This window comes from Populus euphratica, unplaced genomic scaffold, assembly GCF_000495115.2.
Source record: "Populus euphratica unplaced genomic scaffold, PopEup_1.0 scaffold736.1, whole genome shotgun sequence".
NCBI lineage: Eukaryota > Viridiplantae > Streptophyta > Magnoliopsida > Malpighiales > Salicaceae > Populus > Populus euphratica.
In genome coordinates, this window is record NW_011500594.1 from 86,569 (window position 1) to 99,589 (window position 13,021).

General features: G+C 27.9%; 1 protein-coding gene across 1 annotated transcript; it reads right to left on the reverse strand.

The window, feature by feature from the left end:
• Positions 1–1,230: 1,230 nt before the first annotated feature.
• SKL1 (shikimate kinase like 1) lies at positions 1,231–3,401 on the reverse strand. The gene is made up of 10 exons (XM_011012472.1): positions 3,113–3,401; positions 2,952–2,992; positions 2,804–2,858; positions 2,633–2,705; positions 2,441–2,528; positions 2,198–2,280; positions 1,973–2,084; positions 1,759–1,837; positions 1,612–1,676; positions 1,231–1,520 (listed from the first exon to the last, which is right to left on the reverse strand). The coding sequence occupies exons 1-10, from the start codon at positions 3,318–3,320 to the stop codon at positions 1,452–1,454; spliced, it is 873 nt and encodes a 290-aa protein (XP_011010774.1). The 5' UTR covers positions 3,321–3,401; the 3' UTR covers positions 1,231–1,451.
• Positions 3,402–13,021: the final 9,620 nt, after the last annotated feature.

Sequence of the window (13,021 nt, forward strand, 5' to 3'; positions counted from 1 at the left end):
GGTTATCCTAGTTGGGTTGATTGAAAATGATACTTCATAATTTATTTTGATTTATTTTCTATAAAGCTATTATAATTTTATACCCAAATAACAAATTTGACATGTTAACCTATATTGATTCAATTCAATTTAATATATTGATATCTTAATATTAAAAAAAATATTATCTAAAATATTTTTACTCAAATTATGTTTGTAGTAGTTGTTCAGGTTGCTTTTAGATCCATAAAATCAATTAAGTCATATCAAATCAACTTTTACAATTTATTTTTTTCTACTAGAAAAATGTTAATAATACTTGGATACTTTTTTATATTTTTTTAAAAAATTGATTTAACTTGCAACATAACAAAAGCCAAAAATATACTATAGTAAGTGTTAGAATTCTTAAATTAAAATAAAAAAAAATAAAAAATGTGACATAAGGACCTTTTGATTTAAGTCCAAAATAATTTATAAGCATATATTTTATGACTTTCCTATGAAACAAAAGCTTAAAAAATGAAAAAAAAAACACTTAAATCAATTTGCAAAAGTTATAGCAAACAAAACCGCAACTTAATTCTTGTCCACTTTAAGAAAAACAGGCATAAGGCAGGCTCTTTTAGCCTCTTATCTCGTGCACGTTTTGTTTTGCATCATTCCATGTAGAGACACCATATCCTTTTAACTGAACCAAGACCCAGTCCTACAGGCTATTCACGCCATTTTGTTGCAGGTGGTGGGGGTGCATGTATTTTTAGCTTGATCCATAGAATATCACCATTATATGGACCTGCCAAAGAGGTACAGGAGCAGCAGGCTAAACCAGACAGAAAAATCCCAGCACGTGCCTAGCTCTCTCAAGATAAGACTCTCAAGAAAAATCCCATCTTCATGATGATGCATCCAGCCCAATCCCACTTCACTTGTTCAGTTAAAAGCAGATTACCGATGCTAGAATTAGAAATAACCCAAGGTTTGGAAAGGTCTAAAGCCGGACATGTCTTTTGATGATATTTTAATTTTAGTGAATTAGAATAATACAAGTAACTGTCACTCACAAGTTGATATTGCTTTTGAAATCACTGCACTCAATTTGTACACCCAAAATTTCATGACTCAACCTTTCATGAAGGGGCTTCGGATCAACCTCTTGCACATAGCAGTTGATCAAGTTTCGAGGAAGACAAGAAGCATGAGCTGCAAAAAATTACCTTCGTGTATGAAAAAGCAGATACAAAACACAAGTGCATGGATATGTCAAAGACAGGTTCAAGTTCAGTATGAACAATTAAAAACAGTTATATCTACTGATATGTGTAATTAACCAAGGGTGTGAATTTCAATTCAAACCATGTAACCTCATATGCCGATCTTCGATTACAAACAATTGCAGGATTAATGGCATACCATGAAAACATAAGCTCATGAAAAATTGTTACGTGTGTTGAAAACACAGCTAGAGTTTGCTAAAAAGGTCTTGCTGCCTCTTCCATCATTTTCTTTACTCTTGTCAGTTTTTCTATCTCCTTGAGTACCTGAAAGTGTCAAACAGAAGGAAGAAACCTCACTTTTAAGGTACCAGAATAACTAGGAGAATCTTCACAATGAAATGTTTTGCATCTTCACCTCCAATGCCAAGTCCTCCGTGGTTACCAAATCCGGTTCATCATAACCTAATTTGACAGCTATATCTGCAAAAAACATGAGGCAATTAGACACCGTACAAAACCTGAATTCCTCAGGGACAAGCAAAGATAAATTGCAGAGACATACTCGGGAGTGAAATTTTCGCATCAGCTGTAGCATAACCAGCTCTCAGCTCTTCATATGTAGCGACTAGCTGCTCTAAAACCTGGTGAGCAAATCTATCAAAAATTAGGAATGCACGGGGATTCCCAAACAAATCTGATTTGACAATGAAAATCTTTCAAGCATGAAGTAGATCAGGTAGGTTAAATAATTAATAAGCTGAGAATGAAGAAAAAACCTCTGAATGAGATTCTGATGCAGCAAGTTGAGTCTTGTCTTCAACCATCCCCCTTGCAACAATGTCTAAGGGTACATCAATCCATAGTGAGATCCCATGTCTCAGAAGTCCCCTACAAAAAAAATCAAAGGAACTTTCAATTTGTAATAGTTACAAATACTGTCCATTGGAATTTTGCACACAAAATTAAACACAAACCAGTACAATCAATGATCATGTTCATACAGGTTGGTTGAGCTTTGAACTGCACCATCTCCAGCACATACCACGAGCCGACCCATAGATGTTAGCTGCTTCAATACTTCAGTCTGTTGCAAAATGCCATGTCGACATATATGCACGGCGATAAATTATAATCCTCAATAATACACTACATAAGACCCATTCTGAATGTTGCTGTACCAATATCGTGCTAGTCTCAAGAACAAACATAAGCAAATACAAATACAAGCCTAAAAAAACAATCACCTCAGATTCGCGAAATCCCTTCTCGTCTCTCTCCTTCAAAGATCTGGCAGCAAATTCACCACCGGCAGCTTCCTCAACCAAACTATCACTGAAAACAGAATAATAATGTAACTACATGAGTAATTTGAACTATCAACCATAGTGCAATTGCTTCAATTATCTGAACAACAAAAACACATCCATAATCCATACCTGTCAAAATAATAATATCTCAATGCATCCGCCAAAAGCTTACCCAAATTGGTTTTTAGAGGACCTCTCATTCCTCCATATCAAAAGCAAACCATCCCATAATCACAAATTATCGTTAGATTAACTCTCCAAAAGAATTGATCAATGTTAAAAACAAAAATAATTACTTACCTAAAAGGAAAATAGAAGTTCCCTTCAATTCAGGGGACAAATCAGCTGCTCTCTTCTGAAAATTTCGCAGTTAAAAACACAATCATTTCAATTCTAACGCAAACATAAAATACTCAAAAGGGTAGATAAAAATTAAAGGAAAAGCCACCTTCACTTGAAGAGAAGTGTCAGCACCAGCAACCTTTGTTGCTGTACAAAAAAGCCTAACTCAATGAGAATAATTTGGAAAGACAAAAGACAACGAAAGAAAGCAAGAACAACCAAACCCAGTTCACAAAACATAAAATAAAACATAATTTAATGACTCACTGGAAGTAGTTGTTTCATTGGGAAGAGAGCAAGTAGCAGTGAGAGACGTTGGCCGAGACACGAGAGAGAATTTAGAAAAACTAGAATGTGAATGAGGTCGAGGTCGAGGTCGAGGTCTAATTGTTGAAGACAAGGAGCTTAAGGAAAGATTGTGAATTGCTGCTGCTAATGTTGCTGTTGCTGTTCCTGTTGCTTTGGTTATCTCCATCGAGTGGTTAGCTATCCCGTTCCTTCTCCGCTGTTGTCTGGTTTCAACGCCTTCCTTGCAATTCAGAGTCAGGGCTGTTTTTAAAAGATTATTTTTTCAATGGCTTAGCCCATTTTTGTCAAATGGAGTGGTTAAATACTTTAAAAGCCCAAAAATCTGGGCCTAAGATCGAGAATGATGCCTTTGACATGACACGGGTAAACGAAAAACACTCTGCATCTTTTGCAAGCTTTGAACCAATTAGGTTAAAGCTTTTATTAAAAAGTCAATTACCAATAACCTTTCACTCTAAGTTTAGGAATACACACACAAACTTTTAAACAGTTGTGTCTTTTATTTTTGGCATATAAATTATTAGATATAAGAACATTTTCATTTTCATCATTTTAATAAATTATATATATATTTTAAAATATATTTATTATAAACATATACTTATTACACCATAGATCACAATCTAATTATCAAGTGCTTGCATTATAATGTCACTGAAGGCTTTTTTTTTGTGTTTAGTCAACAATTTTTGTTGAGTTTGCTAGATAACTAGATTCAGTGATGTTGGGTCTGACATTTTTATTTGTTAATAATAGGTTAAAGCTACATGGACTGCATCAAATAAAAAAAATTAATATTTTTTTATGTTTTTGTATTATTTTAATGTGAATATATAAACCATAAATTTAAAAATATAAAAATATATTATATCAATATATTTTTTAACAAAAAAATAAAAAATAATCATTGTGTAATAATATAATAACTAGCATATTGACATATGCTTCGGAGCCAGTCAATAACAATTTTTTTTTTAAATATAAAAATACTTGATTTGAGTTAAAAAAACACGATTTTTTTCAAATATAAAAATACTTGATTTGGGTTAAAAAAACACAAAATGTATTTGCATCATCATCATCTTCAAATAAAGTACTTTCTAGAGCAGTATCATAAATAGCATATAATAAAGTAGGGTCCAATACACTAACAATTAATTTCTTTCACTTTAATTTTTTTTTCCTAAGATATTTTCAATGAACCCTATAGGCCATCCCTACGAGGGTGTGAGAGGAAAGCCCCAATTGATAAAAAAAAAAAAACCGTAACCCTTTAGGTTATCCTGTACCTTGAAGAAGAAGTAGAAAAAGAAATAATATAATGATAATTTGATTTTTTTTAATTTTTTTTAATTTTTTTTAATTTTTTTCATACTATAAAGAAGAAATAAATTGATGGATTTTTTTTTATATTATATAAAAGTTGGGTGATAATATTTTTTTTATTTGAGGTTGATTTTAATTTTTTTATTAAATAATGTTTGTTTTTATATTTCAAAAATACTATTAAAAAATAATTTTTTTTATTTTTTTTCTTTGCTTTAAATTCATAATTTTTTATTATTTTAATATGATGATATAAAAAATAAATTTTTTAAAATAAAAAATTATCACAATAAATTTTGTAAAAAAATATTTTAAAAAATAGCAATGCTTTTGAGTCTACCTGCGGAGCCATACCCAATTGCATTGGTTCTTTTTGTGGTGGTAGTTGGGTCTAGCATAGGTAGCCAAACTCTAAATCCTTGGATCTGGCCTCTTAGTTAGATCCAACTTTATTAGGTCTTGTAGACCATAAAAATCCAATAGTGTTAAACCCAACGATTAGAAGGATCCAAAAGTTTTGGGCCCTAAAAATGCTTTAAAATATCTTAAGATTTTTTTATTTTTTTCTTCATTTCAAATTAATATTTTTTGATAGTTCTATACTATTTTGGTATGGTGATATAAAAAATAAATTTTAAAAAATAAAAAAATATTATACCAATATTTTTTTTTAACAAAAATAATTTACAAAATAACTATTACATAATAATATAATAACTAATATATTGGTTTGCGCTCTCCAGCTAGTCAATAATATTTTTTTAAAATATTAAAATACTTGAGTTAGGTTAAAAGCACATAATGTATTTACATCATCTTTAAACAAATTATTTTCTAGAGTAGCACCGTGAATAGAGCATAGTAGAACAATATCTAATACACTAATAACTATTTTTTTTTTCTTTTAAGATATTTTTAGTTTTATTTTTCTCCCTTTATTTTTTTCTTTTCTCTTATTTTTTTCATACTGTAAAGAGGAAATAAATTGATGGAAATTTTTTTTATATATACAAAAGTTAGGTGATGATAATGTTTTTTTTTTTTTCATTTGAGGTTGGGTTGAATTTCCAATAACGCTCGGCCCTACTGTTAGCAGGACCCAATTGTGTTTGTCAAGTGTGTTTCATTTAAAATTAGGGCTTTCAATTGGCCTCGAATAAACTGGTTAACCTATTGGATGAACTTGGAACTGGGAGATCAGACAAAAACTCAGTAGAAAAACCTTTTTTTTTTTTCAAATGTGTTTTTCTTCTACTTAGAGATTTTTTTATATATATTTGTCAATTGGTTATTAGCTCATTTCAAAGTTCACTATATAAATACTAGAAAAATACTTTATTTTTTCAATGTGAAATACTATGCCCTTTAGTGTGTGTGTGTGTGTGTGTGTATAAGAAAAAAAGTTATGTTTTTTTAATGTGGAATAATAAACCTTTTTTATTTAAATACTTCAACTTATAAAGTATAAGATAGTATCTTTCTAATGTGGGATAAAAAATATTTAGAAATAATCTTTTAAGCTTAATTATTTGCAACAAGTATAGCTTATATGTACATAGATTATTTCTTAATTTTTTCATATAAAATATTAAAATATCAAATATTTTTTTAAAATTTTTTCGAGTGACCTAGGGCATTGGTTGAGTTTGTTCCTTCAAAATCCGAGCTCGTAATTGGCTTGGAGTTTCCTAGTTAACCTAGAACTCAAATGACCATGTAGAGACCTTTTTTTTTTCAAATATGTTTTTTCTCCATCTAGAGACCCTTTATATATATATATATATATATATTAAAACAATGTTTTATTTTTGTAATGTGGGATTTGAAACCCTTTAGTATATATACTTTATGTTCACAAGAAAAAAGTTATGGTTTTTCTATGTGAGATAATTTTTTTTTTTTAGTTTAAACGCTTCAACTTAGAAGAATAAGATAATATATTTTCAATCTACGATAAAAATATTTTGAAATAATCTTTTAAACTTAATTGTTTACAAAATGTACAACCCAAATTCACATGGATTGTTTCTTAATTTTTTCATATAAAATATTAAAACCTTAAATATTTTTTTTAATTTTTTCAGGTTGACCTAAGTCAACCCTTGTAACCCGGGACCTGACCCTTTAACCGGATCAATCCATAGATTGGGTTTGATTGAATTAATTGAAATTAACCGGATCAATCCATAGATTGGGTTTTAAAGAATTAATTGAAAATATAATTTTAAAGAATGCAATTGAAAAGAAATAAAGTGATGTGACCAGTTACAAAACTAAAAACTAAAAAAAGAGACAAAACCTCCTCTCTTTTATTTGGTTCAGGGGTCTTTTTTTAAAAATATTAATTTTTTTGTTATATGTTTAATTTTCAGAGTAGTTTTTCTAGTTCATCCATAGTTTTATTTTTATTTTTTATATAATAAACTATGTTTTTAAAAATAAAAAAATATTTATTTTTAGATGATAATCTTAATATGTGTAGCCTTACATGTTATTATTTTTCTTTTTATTTTATTCAATCAATTTAATGTCTTATTTTTCAAGATTCAATATATTGATCTATACTTGTCTCTTGGTTTTTCATGTTTTTTTTTAAATATCATTAATGATTTTTTTATTGATTTATTAACATATATAATTCTAAATTTATTTGATTACATATGTACATAAAGTTTTTGATTTGTTATAATTTTTGAACTATTAAAATGTATTGAAAAAACTTGCATAGATAATATTTTATGAAAAATAATATATTTGACTTGCAGTGAAACACGAGTCATATAGCTAATTAGTATTGATTAATGATTTAAACTATAATAAATAAAAAGTTAGCAGGTAAATTGTTTTAAAGCTCAATCCACAACATTTTTTTTTCTTAAAAGTGATGTTAATTCCACTTCATTTTTTTATTATTCTCACTCCATTATATAAAAGACTAAAACAACCTTATTTATTCCTTTTATTTTATTAAATTTTAAAAATACTTTTTGAAAAAATGGATCTTTTATGTACAAACACACACACACACCTACCACAGAGAAAATGGTTTCAAAATTAGTGGTTAAAAGCTAATGTTAATGTTTCATAGTCTTTTTGGTATTGTGGTAGCTATTGTAGTTATAGTTCAAAAAAAACTATTTTATAAAAAATATTTTTAGCTGAGGCTGATTTGTGATTAAAATTGTGGTTAAACAAAAAGTAATTTAATATATTTGGTTAAGAATACTTTTTAAATCGAGGTTATAAAATAACTAAAAAAGATATATATTAATATTGATGGTTTTTAATTTAAATATTATAGATTTAATTACTATTATTATATCATGAAATAAATAATACTTTATATAAAATATTTTTTATTGTTTCATTAAATTATTTACAATTTCATCATGTATAAAATTCATTAGATAAAGACTACAGTTTTCATAGTTTTTTGAGTGTGCAACAAAATCACGTAAAATATCATTAGAAATAAAATTAGAATTACGATCAAATTCTGCAAATATCATGCCATCATGTGATCTCCTTTTAATTTATGTAGTGTTATTAAATAATATTAAATATTAATTTTTTAATAAAATACAATTAAAAATTAAATTCTTTTACTATTTATTTTTTCTTTTTTTATAAAGAGTGAATTAATTCACTCTCCACGCAGACAATGAGAACACCTAAATAAGACTAGGGGAAGAACAAAAGGAAAACATAAGAGAAGAGAAGAAAATAGTTTCAATAGGCCAGCCCTTCATCTCCGTCATTATTATCTTGAAGTGCAACAATAGTTAGGAAGACTAGGGGAAAAGTAAAAGGAAAACTACTAAGAGCAACCTCGTGGTTGAACAAAAGAAAAATGATTTTAGTAGGCTAGCTCAATTGTCTTTTTCAATGCCTCTAACAGTGTCACGTTCAGGTAAGAACAACTCTTGTGATTTTTTTATTTAGACAAAATTTATTCATACCTGAAACACTGGTTAAGGAAGGAAGATGAGAATAATTTTATACTGTATTTATAAATATAATTATAATAAATAGAAAATAAAAAATATGTAATTTCTGCTTCAACAAAAATAAGTTTTGCACTCATCTAAATACAGGGGCCATGCATGAAAATTATGGCTGATTTTATAACCAAATAATATGTTATAATTATTAAATAAAAACATTCCCGTAAACGTTTAGCTAAACAGGCTCTCATTTAGCAAAAGCAGAAGCACCTGTAGCGAAGTTTAGCTGTCCAGATCGATGCGGAGACGTTAGCATTCCGTACCCTTTTCGAACTAGAAAAGACTGCTACAAAACCACCAACCCGCCTAGAGCTTTTACAAGTCGAAGCAAAATGGAGGTGCTGAATATCTCGCTTGAAACAGGCATGGCCACCGTCAAAAGTCCAGCAATATCCTTCAATTGTACCAGCAGGGAAGATGGTGGATCTCTGAATCTCGGTGGATCTCTCTTTGTTTTCTCCAGTGTCGGGAATGTGCTCATTGCAGGAGGTTGTGATACTCAAGCTTTCATTAGCGGGATTGAGCCGATCGAGACTCGTCGGTTGCGAGCCTAAATGCAGAGTAACGTTAGCTTGCAAGAAAATAATTTGTTCAGGTCAAAATTGAAAGAGATTGTATGCGTACCCGAAAACAAATAATTAAAACAAAACATTATAAAAAAAGTATTTCATGCTTATATTTTTTTAATTAAAAAACAAAATTCATTTTAAAAAAAGTTAAAATTCATAAAAGATTAAAAAAAATTCTAAGTAATCAGTGTTATTTCCAAAATAACTAAAAAATCTTATAAAAATAGAGGGAAAAAATGTTGGAAGATAAAAAAAATCTAAGCAACTTCAGGTGAATTTCTTAGACATTGATCAATCTCTTAAATGTATAATCTATTAAATTTTAGACCCAGCTTCAATCCATAAGCTCAACACCTGATTAATTTAATGTTAAAGAATAAAATGAATTAATTTTATTTTTAAAAAGATAAATTTAACAAAGATTAAAAAAAATCTTAAGGTAACCCATGTTATTTTTAAAATGACTACAAAATTCCCTAGAAAGAGGATAAGAAAGATCTTAGAGAATGAAACCGGAAAAAAAATAAAGAAAGGGAAAAGAACCCAAACAAAGCTCAGGTAAATCTCATAAACTAGGGTTAATATCTAAAACCTATAATCCATTGAATTTTAAACTTTGGTTCAACCAAGAAGCTAAACACCAACCCAATTAAATGTTAAAAGATAAAATTATAAAAAAATTAATTTAAAAGAATTTCCAAGGTGAAAAACTAGTAATCAAGAAAAAAAAAGATCAAATTTGATAAAAAAAAAATATCTAGAAGAATGAAGTTGTAAAAAAAAAAAACAATTTCAATAATTATCTTAAATAAAAAAATAGAGACCAAATCTAATAAATAAAAAAATTCATGAGGGATGAAATTAAGAATAATTTGTAATTGAATAAAATATTTCAAATGAAAATAAATTGTAATAAAAGAATATAAACCAAACCTTAAAGAAAAAAAGACTATAGTGCCAAACCAAAAACAATAAGGCTACATGTGTTATGTAGTCATGAAAGGGATGTCAAGGTGCTTTGATCACCACCTCATAAGAAGTATTTTGGATACTAAATGACACTACAAGTGTTGTTTAAACCTTGCAACAACTACTTGCACACCTCTAGTTTTTTTATTTATTTAGCAAATGAAATTATCACCCTTAATAAAACCAATAATTACAAAATAACCACATAAAAGACAAAAGCATCCCTAAAATAAAGGGTAATAGTTTTAAATTTGAAGGGTAATAAAGTAATTTATCTATGTTTAATGAAAGTCAAAGATAAAAAAAACTCTTGAGTGCTAATTGTTTTTATACCAAGGTTAAATTAGTAATTTGACTATTTAGAAATAACCAAAAGGACAATCAATCCCCTAGATCAAGACTTAGAAAATTCTGCGAAATGAAGTTACAAGCACCTAGAACTAAAATTTGCAATTTAATGACTTTTCTTCCTTTTCTTTTGTATTTATGATTATTCATTTTTTGTAATAACAACAAAATCAATGAAACTTTTTTTTTGGTCAATGTCGCAACTAAAAAAGAGAAGAATGAAAAACACTAAATTTAAATGTGAAAAACTAGAAAAAAATAAAAATATAAAAACTAATTTTTGAGCTAAACTCTAATACCAACTGATACAAACTCCATAGATATAAGAAATCATCAAGTAAGTTTGAACACATACCCAAAAAGCTAAAAATAAAATTTGAGATAGAAAACATAACACGATGATTACCTTAAATTGAGATACCGATACTACTCAATTTCAAACCCTTATTTAATAATTAGAAAATCTTGAATGAGAATTATATGAAAGACACCACGAAGATAGTTGTTCTTCGATAAGTCAATTTCAGTCTTTCAAGAACCAAAAAGTTTGAGATTTCCTCTCTCTCTCACACACACAAATATTATTCTAAAATCAAAATCTCTAAAAAATCTAAATACATGCTAAATAACTCTATTTATATTAGGTGAAAAATATCCTAAACAATGTTGGAAAAATAATAAAATAATTCTAAATAAAATAGTAAAAATAATCCTAAATCAACTATGAAACTAATACAAATCTTGATTGACCTAAAATGTTAACCATACATATAACATGACCTTTGGAAACCTCTAATAAAATTTAAGCCCAATCAAATAGTTAGATAAAACATTATACGTGTTAGTGTAAAGTTATACATTAGAAAAAAAAATACTTGAATAATAATAAATGTTATTGTTGACTTTGACTATTCTGAATAAGCATGATAATTTTATGATAGTTATATCATCTTAATTTTCTTTTAGAAGATGGAAACTTCTTAAATATTCTGCTAAAATATCTAGAATTAATTGTCGCCACTTATATTTTCTTATAGAGCATGAAAAGTTATTCAAACTATCAAATTATGTCTCCATCCCTAAGTACAAGTTGAGTTTAGCCTTTCTTAAATATGGATTATGATGATTATAAGCAGCCTTATATATGTTTAAGCCTCTTTGAAGTCAGTATTGGCCTAAATTCATTAAGCAAGGTTATTCAATACCTCATTTAACTTATTGGTCTTTGATTTTATATTTGTCTGAATTAGCATATATCTAGTAAATCCTTTATCATGTAGGTTAATCTAAATCACCCCTACACACACACACATTAATTATGCCATTAGCTCCTATTTAATTTCACTTTTCTCTTTTCCACTTAATAATATTGGCATAATAATGATTTGGAGGATCTCTTTTTACTTTTAAAGTTGCTAATGTCAAATGGAATCTATAATTTGTTTACCTTGACTCTCTCTCTTTCTCTCTCTCTCTTTCTCTCTCTCTCTCTCTCTCTATATATATATATATATATATATATATATAAAAGATAAGTTATGGCTTGTGTCAACATGGTATAACCCATATATATATATATATATATATACACACACACACATACATTACACACACACACACACACATACATATGATATAAGTTATGGCTTGTGTCAACATGGTATAACCCTAATTTTCATTTAAAAAAAAAGTGTAACTCAAAAGGGAAAATGGACTAGACAACTAAGTTGTTGATGAACCATTTCACAATGCTTGTTTTTTGTTCTAGGATGTAAGAGGCAGAGACATAACTCGAGTCAATACATGAATAAAATTATTTATTATCATAATTTTAAAATATGACTTGAAAGTTTACCTAGGTCAAGGCCTTAGCTTAGAAGGGTCAATATAGTTTGACCTAATTGTTTTATAAAAAATCAAAGCAACCTTGTTTTGATTTTTTTTTAAAAAAATCAATGTGTTTTTTGCCTATGTTTTATTTAGAGTCGATCTATGTTTTTCTGGATCGACCTGAGTTTTTTACTTGGTCAGGTTGGGTCAATACTTTTATTTTTTTGTAAAATCCAACCAATCTAGGTCCTAGGTTGACCTACCTAACCATTCTAGATTTTATAACTAGAGTTATTAAAATATTATTAATTTCAACACTTAATATAAATCAAATTTAAAAGCAATATATTTATTTTTTAATTTTCAAAGTTTGACAATAATACATATTATAGGTAAAATAAATATTTTTATATTTTATTCCATTTTATCTATCATAATGAAACATGGTATAAAGACAATCAATTTATCTTGTTCACCATTACTAAACACAAATTTATTTTCATCTTTTTTTGTCTTATATTCCATATCTTCTCTGTTTTTAAATTTTTTATTATAGAATAATAACCAAACACTATCTTAGTTTCTATCACTGTATATAACTAATTTGATATTAAAAATTAAGACTTGTTGATTTTAATTTTCAAGATCCCCTAAATATGTTGCATGATAGGGATGTCCATGACACGACCAAAAGATTGATATCTTTTCCCAAGTGTAGGAGTATCAAAGTAATAAATAAATCGGTAAGACCGAGATCGAACTATATAGAGGTTAATTATATAAATTATAAATAACAACAACAACAACAACAACAACAACAA

What these genes read in the sequence shown, in the direction of transcription:
- SKL1 (XM_011012472.1), bottom strand. Translation starts at nt 3,320, where the DNA reads ATGGAGATAACCAAAGCAACAGGAACAGCAACAGCAACATTAGCAGCA. An exon ending in CAATGAAACAACTACTTCCA is followed by an intron (nt 2,993 to 3,112) that starts GTGAGTCATTAA and finishes TTTTTTGTACAG; the next exon opens with CAACAAAGGTTGCTGGTGCT. An exon ending in AGGGATTTCGCGAATCTGAG is followed by an intron (nt 2,281 to 2,440) that starts GTGATTGTTTTT and finishes ATTTTGCAACAG; the next exon opens with ACTGAAGTATTGAAGCAGCT.